General features: G+C 40.6%; 1 protein-coding gene across 1 annotated transcript; it reads left to right on the top strand.

Moving 5' to 3' along the window:
- The first annotated feature begins 1,386 nt into the window (after positions 1-1,386).
- Positions 1,387-23,914, top strand: Rnf149 (ring finger protein 149). Its single transcript, XM_038343827.2, is given in 12 exon segments — positions 1,387-1,949; positions 14,045-14,295; positions 15,401-15,469; positions 18,706-18,744; positions 18,746-18,775; positions 18,777-18,790; positions 20,811-20,833; positions 20,836-20,906; positions 23,721-23,739; positions 23,742-23,821; positions 23,823-23,862; positions 23,865-23,914. Coding segments are annotated over 12 exon segments (1,137 nt in total). The 5' UTR covers positions 1,387-1,498.
- The last annotated feature ends 1,646 nt before the right edge of the window (positions 23,915-25,560 follow it).

Here is a 25,560-nt window from a genome sequence, read left to right as displayed (position 1 = left end):
TTGAAATCAGGAGCTCAGTTGCTCCATCAGGAGAGAAGCAGGCCTCTGCTGAAAGGCCAGTCTAATTAAAGACTTGGGGCACCTTTATGTCAGTGGTTCTCAGGAGAAACTGGTTTAACACATTCCGCAGAGATCGGTGAGGGTACCTGAGGCCCCTCAGACCCAGAGGATAGTGTGAGTGTGCCTAAGTCGGGCTTGGGAGATGAGCTGAAGGTCTGTCACAGCATATTCTTCTTCTTCTTCTTCTTCTTCTTCTTCTTCTTCTTCTTCTTCTTCTTCTTCTTCTTCTTCTTCTTCTTCTTCTTCTTCTTCTTCTTCTTCTTCTTCTTCTTCTTCTTCTTCTTCCTCTCTCTCTCTCTCTCTCTCTCTCTCTCTCTCTCTCTTTCTCTCTCTCTCTCTCTCTGTGTATGTTGTCTTCAGAGAAATGACTGACAGTGTATAACTATGCTAAGTTCTTAAAAGTGTCCAATTCTTAGGTTTAAATGTATTTTGATATTCAGTAGCTCGTATATGACCAAGTATTTCAAATGTATTTTGATATTTGGTAGCTCTTATATGTATGATGTTTCACCTCAGCGGGAGGGAGAAATCTCACATATCTGTTGGGGTCCAGTAAGACTTCATATTCTTCAAAGGAAGGAGAAACACTTTCCAAGCTCGGGAGATGCTTTACCAGGGAGCGAAACAAACCTCAGTTCTATCCAACCCTCCAAGTTTTTAACCAGAGCAAAGAGTTATCATGCATGCGATTAACCATATTAAGGGTGTTCAGGATTATTTCATGATACACAAAAAATTACCCACCATGTTGTCATAGGACTATTTATCAGTCAACATTTATTTTCAAACAGATCTTCCTCCTTTTTTTCTCTTTGATTGATGTGGCACCTTCGTCTTCCTGCAAATAGAAGCCTACGTGTTACGTATAAACTAACAAAAAGGGTTGACAGGAACCCTTGAGAGAAGAGCAACAAAGAATCAACGAAGTCGGTTAACAAAAAGCATCCGGATAACATGCAGGCTGCTTTGTTTCGTTTCGTTTTGCTTTGTTTTGAAGTGGTTTAGACAGCCAGGCCTTTGCTGTGTGCCTGGCGCAGGCAACTCCACCCTCTGAGAGATTTTACACAACCGCAGTCCCACGCTTGCCTGCCCGAACCACACAAATTTCCCCAGACTTGGGGACTCTAGACATCCGGTTACACAAGACGCCTTTAGCATCTGCAAGCTCCAGCACGGCCGCCCACGGCCCCGGAGGCACAGAAGCCCGCGCCTGCGCACACCTTGAGAGCGGCGGGCGGGCGGGGCCCCACCCCTTCCGTCGCCGCGCCCTCACGCTCACGCCCCTCCAGGTGCGCGTGCGCCGCGGGACCCGCCCCCGCCGCGCTCGGCGGTGTCTCGCGAGCGGCGGCCGCCTCCTCAGAGCTGCGGGTCGGCCCTGGAGCGAGCAGGCTCGCTCGGCTCTCGAGCTCTTCTTTTTCGGCAGCCCGGCCGGGCCGCCATGGCGGCGCGGCGACGGCGGCCCGCGGCTGGCGCGGGGGCCCGGGACACGCTGACATTGCTGGCGCTGGCCTTGTGCGCCCCCGGGGTGGGCGGCGGGGCGCTCGAGTGGTACTCGGCCATGGTAGGCATCGAGTACGTGGACCCGCTGTCGAACCAGACGGTGTGGAGCGTGTCCGAGAGCGGCCGCTTCGGCGACAGCTCGCCCAGGGAGGACAAGCAGGGCCTGGTGGGCATCCCGCGCGCCCACGGGAACGAGGAGGGCTGCGCGCCCGACACGCGCTTCGTCGCGCCCGGCGGCCTGGGCGCCGCGCCCTGGGTCGCGCTGGTGGCCCGAGGCGGCTGCACCTTCAAGGACAAGGTGCTGGTGGCGGCGCGGAGGAACGCCTCGGCGGTGGTGGTCTACAACCAGAAAAACTATGGGAACGCCACCGAGCCCATGTCGCACGCGGGTGAGCAGGCCGGGCGCGGGGCCGCCCTCCGGGGCAGGGGCGAGCCTGCTGGTTTCCCGGGTGGCGTGGAGAGGGAAGTGCGTGCCCCCCACTGGCTCGGAGCTTTCCCCCTCGGGGTGGAGGGGGGGGGGAAGAGAAGGCCGGGAAGCGACCCGATCGGCAGGAGAGTAGCAAAGGACCCTCCCGCCGGAGGAAGGTCCTCCCGATTGCAAAAGGTCTCCAGATCCCTGATCGCCGGGGTCGCCTAAGGTCGCTTCACCGTCTTCCAAAGTTGACTGAGTGGTGCCTGTGTGGGAGCGGAGGGAGATCCTTCCCCCGGCGCACTCCAGGGTCGCATCGGCTCTTCACCAGCCTAAAGCGATGGCTTGCTGCCTGTCTGGTTTCTTCACTTTGACGAGGCGTCTCTGAATATATCAAAAACCCGACTCTGGAAACCTGGGCTTGCTGGGCGCTCTCGACACATGGAGGGCGATCGCACGCGCCCATTGTGTTTGGACAGCAATGCGTTCAGATGAAATCGTTTCACCCTATTCATTGTCGGGAGGCCGGTCCTTAAGCACACTGTTCCAGGGACAGCAGGTTGCATCTCAGGCAAGGATGAGTTAGCAAAATACCATCCTTGGGACAGAGTTCTCTTCAGGGACCCAGAATTTGATCGGATTTCTGGTGCACCTTCTAAAATCACATTTCGTTTTAAGGCCTCACACAGTTGACTCATTCTGAATTTCCTGTGATTACCGTTTTTTGTTTCTGCTGCTACTAAGTCAGACATCCTTTTCCTGTACTGTGTGCTGTTGTTGTTATTGTTGTTCTGTTTTGGCTTGAATGCAACGCAGAATTTATAAAGTAAAAAGTGACATGGGTTTGACCGTTTTTATAGACGGTTGGGAACGATGGCTATTTGATGGCCAGGAAGTGACCTCCATTTGCGGATCAACTCTTTTTCTGGAAGGTTGATTCCAGGTTAGCAGAGAAACGGGTTCAAAGTGTTGGAGCATAGTAGGGTGGAGTAGTAGCAGGTAGGGAGACTTTAAATTGCATGAAAGTAATCTGCTAGAAAGGAGAAATGCCTGAAGAAGTTGGGTCTTTGAGAATACAAGGTGTGTTTGGCTGCCGACAGAGGTAGGTAAGAATGAGTACAGATGTCCCCACACATGTCTCCGTGGTGGTGTTTGGTCAGGCAGTTTTTGGTGCAGTTAATTCAGCGATTACAAATTGGCCTAATTGTCATTGTCCACACACCCTGTTTCCACAAGACTCCTAACATTATAGATGTGCTCCATCTACAGCGTTCCCAAATTATTCTGCCAATGAAAAGAGGCCCAGGTGCTGAACCTGATTCCTTGATGTTGGGTGTGTGCACTTCTAGGTGCATACACATCTTCATGCAGACTTTTTCTTTTTAAATGACAGGCTCATCACCCTACAATTTTCTAACTCTACCCTGCTGCATTTTTTGATAATGACATTAACATCCTCCCAAGCAGACAACACTTGTTCTAACCATGGCTCAGCAACCTTTCTTGTTTATATTGTTGTCATATAATTTATCCGGTCCCAGAAAACACCTCAGTGAAGTTAATTAGAGTCTTCAGTGGAGGAACACTTCTGTTCCCATTATTTGTCTCCTTTCTAGCCTTCTGAGCATGATAATTCTGACGTTTTAAAGGGAAAGTTAGCACCTTTAAAAAATGTGTGAAAATACACGCATCAAAAAATGAGATGTGTAAGTGACTGAATCTTCCTGAGGGCCCTTTAAGGTAGATTCCTAACTCCATTCTTCAAGTAAAGAAACATACTCAAAAGCCTTTTAAAACTTAGCCCAGATTACTTGGTGGCCCTATAGAATGCTTAGCTGCATTCCTGTCTTCCCACATCCTAGATGCTTTCTGCACAATTGTGACAACTAGAAATGCCTTGAGATTTTTGCCAAAACTTAAGGGGCAACAAAATTATCTAGCATTTTGAACCACTGATCTAAAGGAATATAATATTAATTTGGTAGCTGTGCGATTGATAACAGAAAAAGCTGGAAACATTTTAAACTCTGGGTCTGTAGGGACTGCAAAAGTGGAAAGGTTGTGACTCTCAAGAAACTTAGCTCATTTGGGTACCAGGGAATGACAATGGCATCACTTTGTGGCTGGGCAGTGGTGGCGCACACTTTTAATCCCACCACTCTGGAGGCAGAGGCAAGCAGGTCTCTGTGAGGTCGAGGCTAGTCTGGTCTATAACGTAAGTTCCAGGACATCTGGGTCCACACAGAGCAACCCTTTCTCAAAAAACAAAAGAAGATGGGAGAAGCCAGCTTTGACAAGACTATTTAAATTTGAGCTGAATATTTAGAGCCACTGAGGCTGTTTAGACTTAGGTTGGTTTCCTCTGTATAGTCAGAATGTAACTGAAGCTAGGAAAATTCACTATTCAGCTGTTCTTAGTGCTGATGTGTAACACTGGATGTCTATGAAACAGGTAGGCGTGTGCTTCTGAAACTGCATACTGATAATCTTCCTAAATTGTGGGGAGAATTTCTCCCCAGTTCTTAAACCCATTTTTCCTTTCACTGGAATCTAGCTCTAGGTAACTTTTAAAATTTAAGTCATTACTGAAACTTAGAGATTGTCTCTAAGTTGTGATGATGCTATCTCAGAAACATCAGTAAGGACTTAGAGTTATGCTAATATTCTCTCTCTTAAGCAGTCTTAAGCAGGACCAAGTATTGTACTTACTCAGAGCTGGAAATACCTAAGATGAATGCCTGCCTCTGAAGAGTTTATGGTCTGTCAATAAACATAACCTTCCAGGCCAGAAGAGTTTAAACTTAACTGAATTATATGCACAGGTGCTTAGCCTAAAGGCTGGGTGTTGATGCTGAAAGGTGTAGAAATTATCTTGACCAAGATAGATAAAAATAGATAGAAGCCAAATCATTAAAGTCTTAGTGTTGACCTTACTGTAGTTATGGTAGGTTAATAAGTAACACACTCCTCTAGCTAAAATTTTGGCACAGCCTTTTAAGAATGGCATTTTACGTCCTTGAATGTTATTTACCAAGTGCCAAACAATTGGCAAACGGCTGGAGAAAGGACTTGAATTGCAAGAAGGATTTCAGAGAGAGAAAAAATACCCAGCTAAGCCAGCCAGTTTGTTTACCTGAACATTTCTGCAGACATTTAGAAAAAGTTTGCCATGGTGATGCTACATTACAAAGTCTTTTAAGACTTTAAAGACAGTACAAGGCTTTTAAGATCCCTGAAAATGGCCACAATATTGAAATGATGGAACATAAGCCTTTTAACTAAAAGTTCACTGTGACTAGTTCTAAGAACCTAGTCTTGGAAAAAAGAAAAAGAAATACCCAACTTTAGAGAAGCTGTATATTAAGAGGTATTCATTTTGTATTGGCAAAGCATATTACATAGTCTTTTATGCATAGCCAGTTATTGATTATCTGTGATAATGTGCTCTCAACTGATCTACAACTTTAATTTGAATTTAAAATATATCTTGGTGCGTAACTAACCAGAAGTGGCACCTCATAGAGGATGGGGTCAACTAGGACAGTTCCCCAGAAATACTGACTTTATGGACAGGTTCAGGACATTGGGGAGTTATGTGTATGTGTAGTAGGTGGGCTATAAGACTTCCATGTAGCAGAAGTAATGTTGCAAAAGGCCAAAGGTTCTGAAGTGAACTAACATGGAAAGGCTGCAAAAGAGTTCTCAGGAGAAGTATTCAGTATAATTTTCAACAAATGCATTTTCAGGGGAGGTAGTGGTGGTGACGTTTTGTTGTTTGTGTTTGAATGTTTAGGTGGGGTCTTGCTAAGTAGCTTGTGCCTTCTTTAACTCATGATCTTTTCTAGCCTCCCAAGTGCTGGGGTTATGGGCATGGATCATCATACTGGCCAGATTTTTTTATTGATTTATTTTTATGTGTATGAATGTTTTGTCTACATGTATGGAAACATACGACATGCATAGCTGGTGCCCATAAAGGCCAGATGAGGGCACTGGAATTGGAGTTATGGTGGCTTTTATGTCACCATGGGGGTCCTGGGAATCGCCAGGTCCTCTGCTAAAGAGCTCCAAGTTCTCTTAACTACTGAGTCATCTCTCCAGGTCTTCCTGCACCCCAAAATTTTTTACTAAAACCAAATCATACAAAAATATTTATAATTATGTTGCCCAGTTGTGAATTGTGTCCTCCTCATTCACCCTAGCCAACCTTTTAAACATTTATCTAACAAGATTTAGTGCAAACTCAGCTTAAGCTCTACAGCAAAGAAGACATTCCAGATTACCTCCTCTCTACTGTAATTCTTCTTCCTAGGTCATTTCGGTTGTAGTCCTGGGAGATAAGCTAGGTTTTCAAATCTATTTATTCATAAAGAAACCTTTCACAGGCCATCCATGCTCCATGCCACAAACCTGATAAATTAAACAGGTAGTACTTGTTCCATCTAATGAAGAGTGACCTATAAAGAAATGAGAAAAGATTTATGAAAGGAGGCCTATCTGAGGCTAGAGAGATGGTGCTGTGGTTAAGAGTGAGTATCGCTTCTACAGAAGTCCGTCCCCGTGTCCCCGTCCCCCCCCCCCCCCCCCGTTTCAGTTCCCAGAGCCATGTTAGATGATTCACAGAGCCTGTAGTTCCAGCTCCAGGGAATCTGATTCCTTCTTCTGGCCTCCTTGGGCACCTCACTTGTATACCTGTGTGTGTGTGTGTGTGTGTGTGCAGCACACAAATAAAATTAATAACAGTGACTGCACGTAGAGCTGAGTTTGCACTGAATCTTGGTTTTGTTGAGGATTCTCTTAGGGGATAGAAATGGCCACAATGTGGCAGTTTATTTATAAAAAGGAAAACCTGAAAGTTTAAGAGGTTCTGTTATTGGAACCTCAAGATCAGTTGTTGCTGTTAAATTAGTTTTTTTTCCACCAGAAATTCAATTTACTACTTTAAATATTTCAGTGGTTCTTATCTCCTTCAAGACAATACTGAAGTAAACTTAGTTACCTTGGGAGGAGAAATGGTCTATTACATTCGTAAGTCTTAATCCTAAATTTTGAAGTTATTGTCCAAGTGCTAATCCTTTACAACTGTGTTGTTTCTGACAAGGTAGCAAGAGGAGCACAAAAAAATTGAGAAGGAAATGGAAACCATTTTATTTTTGGCATGGGAACATTTGGAATTCTGTTACTGGTAATTTGACTTGCTAAAAATACTGTTCAGTATCTTACTCAACAAGAAGGTTTATGATGCTGCTGTGTACAATGACATTGTACTCAGCTGAAGGAAAAGATAAAACAGAAACTGCCCTTAGGGAGCTGTCTGCCTAATGTACAGTATAGAGATTACTTTGTGGGTGAGATTGTGCAAGATGACATTTTTTAGTCAAGCAAGAATGATAACAACACTAAGCCCTGGGGAAGAAAAAAAATTCCAAAGGCTCATTTCTTATGCTTCAAGTCTCTATGCCACCTGTGAAGAAAATTCACTGTTTAACTGAGATTTTTCTCTCTGTGCCAGTGCAGACACAATTGTACAAAAATTACTTGAGCAGATTAGCTCTTTTGGATTGGACCAGAGAGCCTGTGATTTGGCAGGAAATAAAGTCTGAGGGACTCTGGTAGATGTGTGTGACATCCCTTAACTTGTGCACAAACTCACTTCAGAGCTTGTACATTTTTACCCATCTCCCTTGCTGCTTGTTCATCTGCCTGCCCCTTCTTTGAGAATTGTTCTTGGCATATTGATCGTGCTGGCCTTTGGGAACTTCTTTGCCCCAGCCTCCTGATTAGCTGTGAAAAGTGAATAAATCACAGAGTAGAAGAAGTCATCACTGAGTTTTGTCAATTTAAAATAGGTTCTGGAAGCAGTCTTGCTGCTGAAACTGCTGGATAACAAGCCATCCCCATTCCTAGGCACTGCCTATACAGGCTACAACTTTTAAAACATGGTATAATTTTTTTCACTCTGTAAATAAACTGAGTTTGCACTTTTCTAATATTGGTTAACTTTTCACTTCCCTCTTTATTCAACAAAATGCCTGTTTTTAGTAACTAGCCAAGCTAGACTCATCATTTTCTCAAATATAAGTATTTAAAAGATTTATTTTCTTTTGAGTTTCTTATCTGCATACTGTTATTTGTGCATCATGGATGTGCAGTACCCACAGAGACTGAAGAGGTTATTGGATCTCCTGAAACTGGAGACAGTTGCAAGTTCCATCTGGGTGCTGAGATTTGAACCTGGGTCCTCTGGAACAAGAGCAAGTGCTCTTAACCACTGAACCATCTCAGATCTGATTCTGTGATTGTTTCATGACCTAGAAAAATTCCTTTCCTTTGGTTCATTAAACTTTATTCACGAAGATAAAGTGTAAATGTGCCTATCAGGATAGGGTCCCTCTACTCCAAGCAAGATTATCCTCATATCTAAAGCTCTTTATTCTACGTGCTTATAAGTGGCAGGCCAAAGAATCATTCTTAAACTAATTAACAACAGCAACAAAGAAGAATCATTCTCAGAGGGCAGTTTGTCCAGGAGCACACACCTCCCCTCAGGCAGTGAACAAGATGAGATTTGAGCCCTGGTCTGGCTCTGCAACTACACACCCTATGGAACACTAAAGGAATGAATACTGCCTTGGACATAAGCTTTCCAACCCCAAGAACCAGCATTTTGAGGTGATGTGTAACATTGAACAATTCCCTGAAATTTTCTGAGCCCGCAGCTATAGAATGACAATATGGCCGCTTTCTTTCTTTCTTTCTTTCTTTCTTTCTTTCTTTCTTTCTTTCTTCTCTTTCTTCTTTATATGTATACAATATTCTGTCTGTGTGTATGCCTGCACGCCAGAAGAGGGCACCAGACCCCATTAGAGATGGTTGTGAGCCACCATGTGGTTGCTGGGAATCGAACTCAGGACCTTTGGAAGAGCAGGCAATGCTCTTAACCTCTGAGCCATCTCTCCAGAATATGGCCGCTTTCTGCTTTACGTGATATGTTTTGTGATGGGTCTCCCCTGCCCTGCACACCCCATCTCTCATTGTCAAAAAGAATGTGATGATATTGGCACAAGAAATTGTTATCAACTGGTAGTGTAGAAGCCACTTGGGTTTCAGTATAAAAGCTTTTAACCAAGATGGCAGAATTACACCATTGTTTCTATTTGAAATGTTCTGCAAGGTTCTTTTTTTATTAAACAGGCCTTTAACTTGTACCTTGTCATAATATTAGGTGGGTTATAACTGTGTTGTAGTTGTTACTATCCATGTTCCTGGATTGCTGGATATTTTCCTGAAGGTGGTCAATACCTGCCTCTCAGTATGTCTTCTCAGGGTCATTATTGTACATGTTGAAAAAACCATAGTTTCCTTTAGTTAGGCTCAAACTGGTTTCAGCATCATCTTGCAGACAGAAGCCACCTTACAAGGGTGCCCTTCTGGCAGTTCAGTAAATTTCCTGTGGCTAAGATCATAGTGGAAATCACCAAGATAAAATAGTGTATGCTTTGTTTTCACCAGATGAATGAAAAAAAAATGAGAACATGCCAGGCGGTGGTGTTAGCGCCCGCCTTTAATTCAGAAGACAGAGGCAGGCGGATCTCTGAGGTCAAGGCCAGCCTGGTCTGCAAGAGCTAGTTCAGGACAGGCTCCAAAAAGCTACAGAGAAACCCTCTCTTGAGAAAAACAAACACACAAAAATCAGAGCTTGATGCCCTATGGTATGGTTGAGGAGATTTATTGTAGATATGAGAGAGAGAGCACAGCCAGAGATATCTGGGCTATGAGAGAAGAGAATGGGGAGAGCAAGAGAGGGCAAGAGAGGGACCAGAAGCCAAGAGGCCCAGAGTGAGCCAGGAGGCCAAGAGACCAAGGGGAGAAGGACCAAGAGCACCAAAGAAGACATGTCGTCAAAGTGGCTAGGTTTATAGAAACCAAACAATTGTCCTCATTTTCGTATGTCCATCAGTGATGTCACAGTTCACTGTCGTAGCAGACTGTAGGCTCCTGCCTTTTCTCCAGGGAAAGAATGTGATTTTTTTTAAAAAAGAATTATTTATTTGTATAAGTATGTATTTGCAGTTTTATGAGTTTGTGTGCACCATATGTGAACAAGTGCCCAAAGGGGCCAGAAGGCATCAGATCCCCTTGAACTGGAGTTACAGTAACTAAAATTACTACAAAAGCAATATGTGCTCTTTTCTGCTAAGTCATCTCAACCAACCCTCAAGGTGTGTTGTTTAAAACCTGTTAAACTGAGGCTAGAGCTAGAGAAAGAAATGATTTTTTTTTTTTTTTGAGAAGTATTACTGCAAAACTTGTTCTCTTCTGGAAGAAATGACTTTTTTGGTACCACTTGAAAATGGTACCTTCAAATGGTCTAAGCAGTGATATTTGGGGAGTCTTGTTGCTTATTTTTGTGCTGTTTACCCCACACCAGAATTTCTATCATTGTTTACCAGGTAAATGATGTCTATGATATCACCAAACCTAGGCTTCTTAATTCTTTTATCCCTATCAGTATGCCTTGAGTGTGCTGGTGCTGCCTGTAGCCTCATCAGTAAGGGAGCCTAAGGTGTGGGCACAGTTAACAGCCAAAGCTGGAGGCACCTAGCGTCTTGAAGACCTGCTGTATCTCTTTAGCTCTGTCTTGCAGCCAAGTTCTTCATGCCTGCTTCCCACCTCTCATTGTTACTGGGGACTGAAACTGGGGTCTCAAGCATGCTAAGGAGTTTGTCTTATTCATATAGCATGCAATAAACATTTTTAGAGAGGGTAGTTGGGTTTAAATTCTGCCTTTTCCATACTAAACACACATTTTATCACTAAACAGCTTCCCAACCCCTTAAACACTAGTCTTGTTTATCCTTTCTCACTTAGATTGGTTTAACTTCAACTGGGTTGAAAACTAACTGAAGGAGAAAATTCAGCATACTGTTGGTATTGATAAGTGGATGTTAAACTTATTTTCCCCTGGTCCTGGAAATAGAATCAGCTTCATGCCTGGTAGGTGTGCACTCACTGCTAAGCCATTCCCCTAGCTCTACACTTTTTTTTTTAAAGCAAAGAGAGTGGTAAGTACAGTTACAGTTCTCAGTTAATGTCCACCTTATTTTTGGTTTCTGTCCTTGAAACTTTGGGAAGGGAGTAGTGATTATGAGTTTTCTGAAAGGAAATTTGTTTTATTTTTGCCAGGCATGGTATTGCATATTTAATCCCAGCACTCAGGATGGCAGAGGCAGGAGGAATTCAAGGACCCGCCATGAGACACTGTCTTAAAAGAAAGACACTCAACATTCAAAAAAAGCCTCGTGCCTTATGCAGCATACCCTAATAGAGAAAGAAATAAAAAGACTTTGTGTTTGTCCTGTGCATGTCCAGTCACCTCCTGAACAGTCTGAAATACCTAAGTTCATTCATTTTGGATTCTGTCTACTGACATGGGGCCAATTCTCACTTAGCAGTTCTGGAGTCTGAAATATCAGAACATCATTAGGATGTTTTTGACAGTAAGAATCCTTACTATTGACTTTTAAAAGATTTTATTTTTTTAACTCACTGAAGGATTGTAGAGATGGCTTAGTAGTTCAGAGCACTGGGTGCCCTCTTCAGAGAACCCAGATTCAATTCTCAGCATCCACATGGCAGCTCACAGCTGTCTGTAACTCCAGTTACAGGGCATCTGACGCCCTGTTTGGGCCTCCACAATCACCAGGCACATATGTGGTTCACAACAACATGCATTGCAAACAAAACACTATATGCATAAAGTAAACATCTTTAATTAAATTTTAAATCATTGAATAAAAGTATCTTTACAAGTATTCTGCCATGTTTTATATATGAATACATCTAAGTTTCTGGATACAGTGGTCTCCCATACAAAGAGTAATTCATATTCTATCTCTCCTCTCTCCCTCTTTCCCTGTCCTCTCTCCCCCCTGCCCTGTACACACATACACAGTATACAAATGCTGACTTACGCATATTATTTGCCAGTAGAATATATGAAACTTTACATTTTTGCTAATGTTACGGATAGCTGAAAACATGTTTATCATACATTTAAAACTCATTTATGGGAGATGACTGCTAATGGATGGACATAGGATTTCTTCTTAAGGTGATGGGATGGTACAGAATTAGATGGTAATGCTTATCAGTCTTTTTTGTTTTTTTAGAAATGATTTCTCTGTGTAGCCCAGGCTATCTTGGAACTCGCTCTGTAGACCAGGTTGCCCTGCCTTTGACTTTCTGAGTAATGGGATGAAAGTTGTGCGTTATCACCCGCCACGTTTCTTACCAGTCCTCTAGGTGGATTTTTCTAATTGAATTTTAATTCTCTTCTTTCTTCTGGATTTTGTAGTTTCTTTTTCTTTACACATTTAACATCTTAGATTTTAGTTATTTATTTTGGCATGCGTTGTGAGAAAAACATGTAGATTTTCCCCCAGTATCATACCCATTTGCCTTTATCTGTTTTTTTTTTTTTTTTAAACATTTCTCTTAATGGCCGGGTGGTGGTGGTGGCGCATGCCTTTAATCTCAGCACTTGGGAGGCAGAGGCAGGCGGATCTCTGAGTTCGAGGCCAGCCTGGTCTACAAGAGCTAGTTCCAGGACAGGCTCTAGAAACTACAGGGAAACCCTGTCTCGAAAAACCAAAAAAAAAAAAAAAAAAAAATTCTCTTAATTGATTTCTGTATCATTTGCATCCTGGGTTAATTTCTGTGACTGTCTTCATCTGCTACTACCACACTGTTTTAATACTTTAACTGTAAAGACTAGTCCAGCTTTCATTGTTAACAACTTTCCTATGTGACTTGGAGTATTTTTTAATCGTTGATTACTTGTGGGTTGCTATATTAATTTATACCTAGTCATAATAAAAGTGAGCTTTATTTGCACCAACCACCCCTTTTTCTCTCCCCCCCCCCTTTTTGTCTCAGGGCTGTTCCATGTCTTCAAAGGATTGATAATAGTAGTGATCACAAGCTTAGCAAGGTGGCGCATGCCTTTAATTAGCAATGGAGAGACAGAGGCAGGTGGATCTCTGAGTTCTAGGCCAGCCTGGTCTACATAATGAGTTCTATGAAATCCAGAGCTACATCATGAGGATAAATGCTGTCTCAGGACAAGAAAAACAAAATGGTAGTGTGATCACAATAGAGTTCTCATAGTCCCTAATTTTTTTTTTCCTTTTCCTTTATCTTTTTTTTTTTTTTTTTTGACTGGCTTTTCTTTATAGCCCTGGGCAGATTCTGAACCCACTCTGGTAGAACACCTCCCTAAATCTAATAGCCATGTTTTGGAAGCAGTTTACATTCATAGTCATAAGTGAAATTAATCTGTGATGATTCTTTTGCCTTTATTACTATTTTGGGTTTTATATCCTAGATAGACTTTTTATAGACGTTCTCACATTTGCATACCCTGGACCTTGGTACATACTATGACAAGTACTCTCTGACCATGACCTACATCGAGCTCTCGGGACTATAGGTTTTTTTGGGGGGGGGGCAGGAAGTGGGTTGTTGGTGCGTGACAAGGTCTCAACATGTTAGCCAGGCTGACCCTTTTACTTTACTGTGTAGTCCATTGCTTTATCTTTAAACTGAAGGTCTGCTATGTCCACCATGCCTGGCTTAGAGAAAATTGTAAGTGTCCTTTTAATAGCTATGAAACAGTTTTAAATAATACCATTAGTATTTTGTGCTTCTTAAAGGTCTGATGATTCACCTGTGGGTCTAAATGGTGTCCTGGCTTCAGTCAGACTGTTTTCTCTTTAGGAACCAATTTTGGCAGTTGATGTTTTTCTGAAAATTACTCATTTTTGTTGAAGTTTTCTTTTTTGTTTTTCAAAATTAGGGTTAACAGCCCTTGCTCTCCTGGAACTTGGCTTTGTAGACCAGGCTGGCCTCGAACTCACAGAGATCTGCTTGCTTCCTGCCTCCTGAGTACTGGGATTAAAGGCGCGTGCCACCACCGCCCAGCTGTTGAAGTTTTCAAATGTATTTGATGTAATAATGAATAGACTCTTAATTTTATCTAACTTTTGCCTTTGTTCATCTCTTTGTTCTGTGCAGGAACGGGAAATACAGTTGTCATTATGATTAGCTACCCAAAAGGACGAGAAATTTTTGATCTGGTGCAAAAAGGAATTCCAGTAAAAATGACCATAGGGATTGGTACCCGTCATATGCAAGAATTCATCAGTGGTCAGTCTGTGGTGTTTGTGGCCATTGCCTTTATCACGATGATGATTATCTCATTAGCATGGCTAATATTCTATTACATACAGCGTTTCCTATATGCTGGCTCACAGTTTGGAAGTCAGGTAGTTATGGATAACTATTCATTTAATTTATTAATTCAGTTTGGTTCATTATAAATGATAGCTCATCAGTATATTCTATATACTACTTGAAGTTACACTTAAGCGTACTATTTTGTTTTCTTATTTAAGTACTCATAACTTGATAAATTTTTAATTGGGATGTATTTTAAGTCTAGGTCACATTTTGTACCTTTGGTTCCTATAGGTACCATAACCTCTTTGTCTTTTTGTAGACAGAGAGGACTAGCAGAAGGGCATGTGACAGAAAGAACATATGTAACCCTGTTTTCTAGCTTGACAGAAGCTGAGGAGCAAAGGGGAGCTCTGTCTGTACTAGAGTAGCTGATAAGCCATTACCTGAAGGCAAACCCTTTCTTGAGCAGAGAGAAAAGCCAGAGCTTCCAGTAGCACACTCAGTTCTATGCACAATAGGCTTCCTGGCCTGATAAGTAGGCAGGGCTCTTGGAGACTGGTGATGGAGACTGGGTGGTGCCTTCTCTCCTGGGCATCGTTACTTTTCATGCCAGGGTTAAGTGTAGGAATTGTATTTCTGGAAGTTGTGAAAGTGTGGCTAAGTGGCCAGCGCATGTCTAGAGTGCTAGGAGTTTCCAGTTCTACTCCAACATCAAAAAAGAAAAAGAAAAAAGAAAAGAAAGAGTGTTCTTTTCCAGATATGGAATTAAAAGCAGCTATTCCTGAACTGGGGATATAGCTCTGTGGTTGGGTACTTGTTCAGCATGTGTGAGACCCTAGACTTAATTGCAAATAAGCAAGTAAGTAAATGAATACATTCTTAGCTGGTCATAGTAGCTCATGTAATCCTAGTGTTTCGGAAGCTGAGACAGGAGGTTTGTTTTTATCTCAAGACCAAGTAGGGCTTTAGAGTAAAGTATTAGTTCCAAAAAGCAGGGAGGGAGAAAGAAAAGAAAAATAGTAATTTTTACCAAGTAGCTTATATGTTATATGGCTCTTTTATATATTAAAGTTTTTTCTAATTTATTTTATAAGTAATCATTTAACTTTTTTACTAATGAAAACTTTGTTTACATTGTGTTTTGTGGGTTATTTTAAAAGACTACTTAATAATATTGTTTTCCTCCCCAAGAATCATAGAAAGGAAACTAAGAAAGTTATGGCCAGCTTCCACTACACACTGTAAAAGCATGGAGAGAAGGTAATGCTTTCATTGTGCTTTGTTTGGGGTTCAGACTGGAGGATGTTTGTGTGTTTTGAGAAATACTTTCTTTCCAGTCTACTCTTCAGCCGTGACAAGCATGTGATGCTTATGCTAAGCCTTCATACACATGTTTCAATATTTTAAAGAAAGGCTGACAGAAATTAACAATGAAGAGGCCATTTTTAGCAGTCATTAGTCACATGACTGTTAAAATGTAAATGAATTACAATCCGTGGACTCAGTAGTAGAGCCCTTAATTAGTACGCATGAAGTCCTGGATTGACCACAGTACCCCATCCCCTGCAAAAGGTTTAAATGAATTAAATTTAATTTAAAAGATAGTTCCTACATTGTATGTACCCAGTGACAACAATGTGCCAATATTCCTGTCATTGAAGTTATGGTAGGCCAAAGTAAATGACTATAAAGATGATTTGCATTTAAAAAGTATGAATCTCTAATAACTATAAAATTCATCTGTTGGATCCAAGACTGTTTGTACATTCTCTCAAAGCCCCTCAATTACAGGGAAAACAACTAAACATTTGTAGAGGACAGAAAAGTATTTTTAAAACTGTACTTTTAAAAGGGGAACCATTTGACATGCTCAGTCAGAGATGTAAAGTCACTGTTCCAGATGCACTAACTCCTCAAGCATACACCCTTATAAGGAAAATTTGTTAATGTAATAACATTTGGTCTCATAGTGGGCCGTCCTCTGCAGCACCTCATGTCACCTTGTAGCTGTGAGCTGAATCAGTCGATACTGTTCATTTAGCTCATTAAGCTTTGAGACTCAATCTGTTTCACCTTCCAGTCCTCTCTTCCCCTTCATGGAAGGAAGAATATAAAAGAAACTATTCCTTCTCTTCCTCTGCCCTACTTACAGTGACTTTCTTAAAAGACATTAAATTATAAACCTGTGTATTAAAAGTTGAAATCTGTTAATTAATGGCTTCTGTGGCATTATTTAGGATTAAGTGTCTGCTCGGATTGTATGAATGGATCATTCCTTCCCCAGTAACTTTTACACTGTAGTATATAGCGGAGTTTTACTAGTTGGTATAAGTATTGAATTCCTTACAATGCAAATCACCAGCGAGAGTTTACAGTTAGTAACTCGCCAAGCAGAGTATGTGTAGAGTTTTTCATGGGTATTAAATAGGAATTCTTCTGCTGATTTATAATTAGATGCTGATCTAGGCTGTGAGAATTGATTTTTAAAAATATATTCTTCCCCAGGCTGTAGTGGGCACATGACTTTTAATCCCAGCACTCGGGAGGTGGAGGCAGGCGGATCTCTGTGAGTTCCAGCCAGCCTGGTCTACAGGAGCAAGTTCCGGACAGCTGGGGCTAGTGCAGAGAGAACCTTTTTCAAAAAAGAACAAAAATTTTATTCTTCATTTAATTTTCAGGGAGGAAATCAATACTTTATACAAACTTAAATTCTACTGGACTGCTGCATGGGTTTTCCCCCCCTCTTTAGCAAAAAATCTCATTGCTTACATGTGAGAAGAAAGGTTCATATGTGTAACTTAATGAGCCAAGCCCTTGAGAATACAAGTAAATTGATACTATTCTCTTCCTATACCCAACATTTATTAAAGTATGATAACCAGGAACCTGCTTTTAAAATTGTCCAAAATAATTTCTTAAAAGATCTCTAAATGACTGTGAAGTGTGTGCTGGATTTGGAAGCCATTTCTACATTCTATCTAAACTTACACAGGAAAATGAGTTTTTGCGTCTACATCTTATCCAGTTCTGTAGACAAGTGTTTCTAGTTTTTTTCTTGTGATACTGTGGAAGCTTGTAAATTATTAAGGAATTATAAATAGTTTCTTGCATACTGTGAAATAGAAGTAAAAATATTTTACTTCTATTGTTACTTTCATAGAATTTTACTAACATAGAATTTAAGGGTCTGGGGAGATGGCGCTAACTGCTTTACAGAGGACCTGGCTTTAGTTTCCAGCACCCATGTCAGCACTATAAAATACCTATAACTGCAGGTCGGGGGAATCAGTGCTTCTGGCTCTGAGGCTTTGTGTATGTACATGGTGTACATAAACTCAAAGAATACATATAAAAATACTAAAATCTTTCATAAAATATTATAACATAAATTTTAAAATGCTATTAAAGTTAATTTTAAGTCTTTGATAATGTCTGTAACTTCTAAATAAGGTTTTTACTATTCTTGGTTAATTGCTACACCTGGCTAAGGAATGGTTAAATAACAGCTCAAGGATAGTGTGGCTGTGTTCTGTACTGTGAGCTGCCAAACATTGTGGTCTCAGAAGTACACACTGCTGTGTTCCGGAATCCCTGTGTCCAGAATCTAGCTTGTCCTGGCTACAATGACCCCGACTAACTCACAGAAAGTCTATGGCCTATAGATTCTTAGTTGTAGGAATGTTGCCAATTCTGCTATCCTACCAGCCAGCAATTTTTGTTTTCTGTTTTTTGTTTTTATGCCTTTTCGTCATTTATTAGGCAAAAGTGGTGACTCATTCTAATCAGGAGGGTGTGGAGGTTAACACTAATGAAGTAAATTTCAGATATGTAGCCATTTGTACTTTCTCCAAGTTGTAACTGTTCTTTAAGAGAGATACAGATTCTTTTAAATAATTCCAGAAGACAAATAGCTTCTTTCTTTTGATATATTCAAATTTATACTTAAATATTTTGTTTAACCATAATAGCCAGCAAGATTGGAATGTAGTTTAACTTTGTAGAGTGTTTTTCTGGCGTTGAAGAAGTCCTGTTTGATCTCCCACCCCATATAAACTTGCTTTGTGGTTCACTGCTATAATCTAAACTTTTGGAAGATACAGGCAGGATTATCAGAAAAATCAAGGTCATAATTGGCTATACAGTGAACCTGAGGCTAGCCTGTGAAAACAAGAGACCTTGTCTCAAAAAAGAAAAAAGTTTGGGTTTTGTATTTCTACAGTCCTTAATAGTCTATTTTTTTTCCCCAAACACAACATACTATTTAAAACACTGCTAATGCCTGATTAGGCAATGAATTTTTTTCCCTTTTTATTCATATTCTTTAAAATAACTGCTTATAGTGGTAAGAAGTAAATGTCAATGTGATTATCTGTGTTTTGGATCAGTTGTTCCAGCATAAAGTAGAATCCATTGTTTTAGTCGGCTTTCTTTTTTTTCCTAACCTTATTATATGTGTAATGTGTGTGTGTACTCTTAACATCTAACTCTCTTTGCAGGGAATTGATGTTGATGCCGAGAATTGTGCAGTGTGCATTTGAAAACTTTAAAGTAAAGGATGTTATCAGAGATCCTGCCATGCAAGTATGAATAAGTTTCTCCTACTAAAAATCTAAAAATAACAAGTTTCAGTTTTCTGACAAAAGAGTTCCAGGCATTTTCTGATAGGAAGATCTTATGGTCGTATTTATCTTATCTTCATATTGACTTCAAGACTTCTTAAAGTCTCTTGCTTGAGAAACTTTAAGGTGATCACTAAGATCCATTATATCTTTGTTTTAGACTGGCTTTTAGTTTTATCAGGGCTTGTGTAGACTCTGTTATAAACCTAGTGAAGCAGAACACATGTTCTACTGAAAGAAATCAAGAAGGATGAAGGACCTAGGGCCTTCAATGATCTGAAAGCAGGCAGTAGTTTGCTGTTATTATTGCCCTGGGTGTGGGTTCCTTTTGAAGCTGTGTGAAAAACATTCTCTCTTTTTCTCAGGTTTCAGTAGCACAGGTGGAGTTTTAACACTGGGAAGTAGACATTTTTCATTTTTATATAATCTGCTACTTCTTAAACAAATGCTGATTAGCAGAAGAGTTTGTTGTATGTATAAAAATTAGATTTTTTTAAATGTCTGATAAAATTTCCAGTTATACTTTACATATTTTAGAATCAAGTTTCAAGTTAGTGTATTTGCTTTTTTTTTTTTTTTTTTACAAAATATTTTACTCTTAATGTGGTATGTTTTAGAAGATTACCTTCTTGATACCTCTGTTGAGGAAATAAAAAAAAAAAATGAGTACCAAAATAATAAGGGTTCCCTGAGAAAGTGTCAAAATTTGTCAGCATTTACATAAGGTCAGCACAGTAGCCACTCTGAATTTGAGGCCAGCCTGTATTGGTCGTGGTATGCAGAAAACACACTGAAAAGTAGAGTTAAAACATCACCCCAGCAAAAACTGAAGTTTCTTGTTTTTGGAAACCTCTCTGGGTCAGTCAGTATTGATTTGAGGTTAAAATGATAAGCTGGACTAGACTGTTCATAATTAAGAATTGCTATTAATGGCTCTGCAGCTTTTGTTTAAAGAAAGTCTTCAAATAGGCAGTGGTGGTGCACACCTTTTATCCCAGTGTTCAGGAGGCAGAGGCAGGTGGGGTCTCAGGGAATTTGAGGCCAGCCAGGTCTACAAAGCAAGTCCCAGGACTACACAGAGGAAACCCTGTCTCCAAAATAAAAAGTAATAAAAATGAACAGTTACTGGGTAAATACTTGTAGACACCGTGAAAAGCTCATGGTGTAGGTGTAGAAATTAGGCGACACATAGCTTCTTGTGGTCCTTGTGGTCTAGTCACAACTGGTGCTTGAGCCTAATCTGTCCTGCTTCAAAGCCTCTGACTTACTTCATACATAACATGGAAGGGGCAAGATAAACCAACAAGAAGGGAACATGTGTGTGTTCTACTGGTAGCAACAGATGTTTATTAAAGATGGGTTCATAAAAGTACACAAGAGGAAGTAGCTTCTTTCTGCCGCTCACAGGTATTGTCATGTGTTTTCACTTGAGTCATTTATAGACTTAAAGAAGACGTGACCAGTTTAGGATTAGTTTATTAGCGATAGCTTATTTATGGGCTTTACTAGCCTAAGTGGTTTATAAGTATTCTACTAAGGCACATTAAAAATGGTTGGACATTGTAGCACATAACTATAATTCTAGTATTTGGGAGGCAGAAGTATGAGGATTCTAAATTAAAGGCAATCTTGGACTACATAGCACATTCTAGGCTAACTTGAGTGTATAGCAAGATCATATCTCAAAAATACATAATAATGCGCACAAAAGATGTGCCTAGTATGTGGTAGAAGTTGATACATCCTTTTTTTTTTTTTGTGGAATGAAGAGAAGCTTTCACTTTTTAAAAAACATTTTACTATTAAATCCAAAATCTGTTTAAATGGAAAATAGAAAAGAAAATAGAAACGTGACTAGACTACAATGTTGATGTACTGTTGGTTAACTTTTAATGAAGGGATGTGTTGGTAAAATGCATTATTTTCTTTAAAGAGTTGGGAATATTATTTTAAGGACATTAATACATACTTAATTTTTTTAGGCATATTTTTCATAGAATATGCATTGACCATGGCTTTTGGATCACCGAACGTGTCCAATGTGTAAACTTGATGTCATCAAAGCCCTGGGATACTGGGTTTGTTACATTTTTGTTATATTTAATCTCTGCCCCAGTTCTTTCTGAATATCTCACTTTTATCACTGACCTAGAGGCAAGAGGAACAGACACAATGCTCCTGCTAGTATCCTTGCTGTATCTAAAGAAGTTTTTCTGTATTAAAATGAATTTGTAGAGTAGTCCACGGAAAGTCAGTGAACTGATTTATGACAGAAAAGTTATGCTAGCTGATTGCCCAGTTTAGAACAGTATAGTTCGTATACTATAGTGTCCTGCGTGTTTGTGTGCGTGTGAGTGTGTGCGTTGCGTTGTTGCTTGTGCGTGTGCGTGTGTGTGTGTGTGTGTGTGGTTTATGTAAACCGACTCATAGAATGTATGAAACAGAAGGGCGTTGTACATTTTTTGGCTTCAGAGGACACATCTTACACATACTACACTCTACAGTTTTTGACATCTGTGTTCACTGTTGCTGGGTTTCACACTTCATAATACAGGCTAAATTGTCCTGTATTTTGCCTATTATTTTGTGATAGTTTGATGGGCAAGGACCTTTCTTAGGGGATGTTAAAATGAAAGCGACTGTAACAATAGCCCACATTCATCTGCACACTAGTCTCTATAGAAGCACTCTTATTGTCCTACTCTATTAATTTAAAACTTATAGCTAATGTTAAGGAATTCGCTTGAAACGTGTTATTTTTTTCCCTACGTAGAGAAGATATGGGGAGAGGTCTTCTTAAGGTTTTTTGTTTTGTTGTTGTTGTTTGTTTTTTTAGATGCCCATATGATCTATTATTACTCAAAATACTATTGATTAAATAATAAAGTATTTTACATAAAAATATTTGAAGTGACTGGAATATAGCTTGCATATCTTGCATGAAGCCTTAGATTCCACTTCCCACAGCACAGAAAACTGGATGAACATTTATGCAACTTTAAGCCATAATAGCCATGTAAGCTTGTATAATGGTGTCACTAATGAACTGCCCATGGAATAGGACTGTTTTCATAGGCTACAGGTATGACATCATCCTCTAGCTTGGTGTGTCCTCTGCTGCTGACATGCCCTGTAGACTGTTTCACATGGTGGTTCATAATTCACTTGCAGTAGCCCTTCAGGAAGGAAAGGTTGGCCACCAAAGAACTACTGTACCACAACCCTATCCTGCTTTGTCCTGAAATGTCTTTCTTACAGAATACCTAAACTTCCTTCAGTCCCTTTAGCCTGGGATAGCATACCTTCCTAATGTGCTTGGTTCATGCCCCTCTACTGTAGAAACTACAGACTTCAGCAAGAAGCTGAATGGTTCAGAATATTAAATTAAAAAAATATAGAATTTGATGAAATGTTTTCTTGAAAAAGTCTTGAACTCCCTTTCTTATGTCCACTCCTAAGCTTGTGATAAGCTAGTAGAATATAGAGAACCAGAGTATATGACTTAACTTTGTAAAGGACAGAAAGTTATTGTAACTTCAAAGCTAAGAATTCTAGTGTCCTTCAATGTTTCAATTTAAGAGGTCTCCCTATTCACCTACAAGCACTCAAGAGTTACCAGTGACCCTTTATGCAGACTTTAAAGGCAGTCCTTTGTTTGCAGCTGTGTCCACTGCATTCATTGCGAAGACACTGATCAGAGGGATACTATCCAAAGATGTTACACTGAGCTTGGCTCAGAGATAAGCAAGGTATAGCTCTTGCTAGATAAGGGACTCTTGGGGATTTTCTCTTTTAGGCCAGATGGAACCAGTACATATCCAGAGATACAGCATACAAGGGAACATAGTAAATGCCATCTGGATCAGAAAAGAAAGATCTTGTACTGCCTGTTAGACATGGAAAGATGGAGAGAGTATATTTTAGTGGGACTGATGAGGGCTTTGACGCAGTGTGTAATAGGTAGATGGTGGTGCACAAGGATTATGAACTGTCAGGTTAAGGTTAACAGGTAGTTGGGTTGGCAGGTGTTTTAGGAAACAGGTTGGATAGGACTGAGCAGGAGTTGGCATTGTGACATTACCATGGGAATGTGTTAAGAGTTGGTTTTTGTCAGGGAAGAACGGTTTTGAGTGTCTAGGATGTCTAGTTACCAGTGAGGGAGGAAGGGGTGATTTTTAACAATGCTCATAGAGCAGACCAAGGGGTTTGAGAACCCAAGGAAGTTGAATGTCTGTGCCTGTGACTCCCAGCTTACAGCTAACAGCCATTAGTCATTTTTCCAGCAGTTTCATCTGCCTACGTGCAGCTATTAATTCTTTGATTAACCAAAAAGAATGTCTGGAACACCCACCCACTGATGTTGAGGCTTTATGTAGTGGTGCTAAAGGAGTCTCTGACCTTCCTTTCATTATCTTCCCTCAAAGCATCAAATAGAAGAGGGAGAAGCACTATATATAAGGAAGAATAAAACAAAAATCAAAAGCCTTTAGCTGTTTAGAGCCTGTTTATCTCTGATACCCCCAGTGCTGTGCTATTAATGATCTGGGACTGTTGTTAGGGCACCTGGCTACCCTCTTGAGGGAGCATCAGTGAGGCCTGCACAAGTTCACAGACTATACAGGAAGCAGTTGGAGCGAGCCACTTTGTGACTAAATAGTTTAAAAAGTCAGATTACAAACTTTCATGAGACTGGTGAACTGTGTTTAGAGTAAACCAAACCTTTTAGGTCTTGAGAATTAACCCCTTTATCATGACATTGGATAGAAAAGGTGGTGTGCTTCCCACCAGATACCTGTAGAAAGTCAGATGTTTTGTGTTAACTTACTAGGAACTGACCCCACACTGTGCTCATGTCACTGAGAAAACCGTTGCCCTTTGTCTGCCTTTTCAAGGGGGACCCTGAGGATAACAGGAGCCCATTCCAGAAGCTGCCCCAGGAAGTGTTTCTGTTGGGAATCTCAGTGTTGTGACATCCCAAGATGAGGACAGGAGGTGCAGAAAGCAACCTTCCGTCATCTTCCTCTAGTGACTCTGGGCACACCGCCCCTGTTTTAAAGAAGATGCAGGGGAAGACACAGCGTTATAGGTATGTGCTGCAGCTGTTGATGACTGCGTTGTTATTCAGTGATGGAGTGAAATGGGAAGAAAAAATATAAAAGCATACAGTCTCACACTTAGAGATACCGTTTTAACCTTTTGATAAATACTTTCTCAAGAACATATATTTCTCAAGAATTGGGGAATATCATGTAAATGCCATCATGTAAATGTTTAGAAAACTCTTTTTTTCTGTGTCGTTGGTAGATAAATTTTTATGACCATGTGTATTTAAGTTTTTAAATTTTCTTCTGAGTTGCTCAATTCATCTCTACTTTATTTTTGTGTTTTCTTTGGTTTTCTGTAGTCTCATGTATTGTGTGGTATAGCATAGCTCACAGTCTTGCCTCTGCTTCTCAACACAACTAATTTTTTTCATACTAATTCTTGGTTCACACTTTGTTTAGTTACTTTGATAACGCCCTGACAGAACATCATGACAAGGCAACTTGAAAGAAAACCCTTACTGGGCTCACTCTTCCCTGAAGGTTAGAATCCATGACCATCACATCACGGTAGGGAGCATGACAGCAGGCAGGCTGAGAGCTCACATCTCATCCACAGTTCAAGGCAGAGAGAGGAAAACGGGATTTTGAAACCCTCAAAGCCCCACCCCCAGAGACACACTCTAATAAGGACTGTACCACTGATGTTTCCCAGGCAGACAGCTCCACAGCTGGGTACCAGGTGTTTAAATATATGAGCCTATGCACATTCTTGTCAGACCACCATAGATCTCTAGGAAAATGAGCTTTTTTTGTATTGCAGTGATGTCAATCACCTGTGACTTTGAGCTTGCCTAACAAGGGCTATATGAGCCTATATGTTCTTAGCTCCTTCTTAGAAATTTTTAAAATTAATATTGAAAGTATAAGACCTTTTGTCATGTATTTGTATCTTCTCCCTCTTTTTATTTCTTCTAAGCACTAAGGATGGAAAACTCTGACATTCAGCCATCTTCCAGTGCCTAATTTCAGTATCCTTCAGTTTCTTTATAATTTTTTCTATCTTCTTGGGTCTCCTTAGACCTTTTAGGGCACACAAATAGGAAATTTTTTTTTCTTGGTGTTGGTTATAGAATTACTGACCTGTGTTTTGCTAATATTTGTGGGGTTTTTTTTTTTTTCCCCTTTATTTCAAATTCTTTTTTTCAAACATCCTGGTCTTATGTAGACACCCTTATCCTCAAACTCCATAGGTAGCTGAGGGTGACTTTGAACTTCTGATTATATGACCACACCCTCCCAAGTGCTGAGGTTATAGGCATGCGTTACCCACCAAGGGTTTTGTGCAGTGCTTGGGATCAAACCCGGGTTGTATGCACCAGCACTCTACCAACTGAGCTCTGTCCCATTTTCTACCCCCTTTTAATCAATTTATTCATTTATTTGTTGTGGGTACCATCATGCAAGTGGTAGTTGGCTTTTATCCTTCTGCCATGGGTCCCAGGGATCAAACTCTGATTGTCAGGCTTGGCAACGAGTACGTTTACCCTCTGAACCGTCTTACTGGCCCTCTTCTGCATCTTTAAAGACTCATTGTGAAATTATTTTGAACCTGGCTTGATATCTTTAATCCCAGCACTTGAGAGGCAGAGGCATGTGGATCTTTGTGAGTGTGAGGCCAGGGCTGGTT

This window comes from Arvicola amphibius, chromosome 9 (genome assembly GCF_903992535.2).
Source record: "Arvicola amphibius chromosome 9, mArvAmp1.2, whole genome shotgun sequence".
Lineage (NCBI taxonomy): Eukaryota > Metazoa > Chordata > Mammalia > Rodentia > Cricetidae > Arvicola > Arvicola amphibius.
This window is presented reverse-complemented; position numbering and strand designations above follow the sequence as displayed.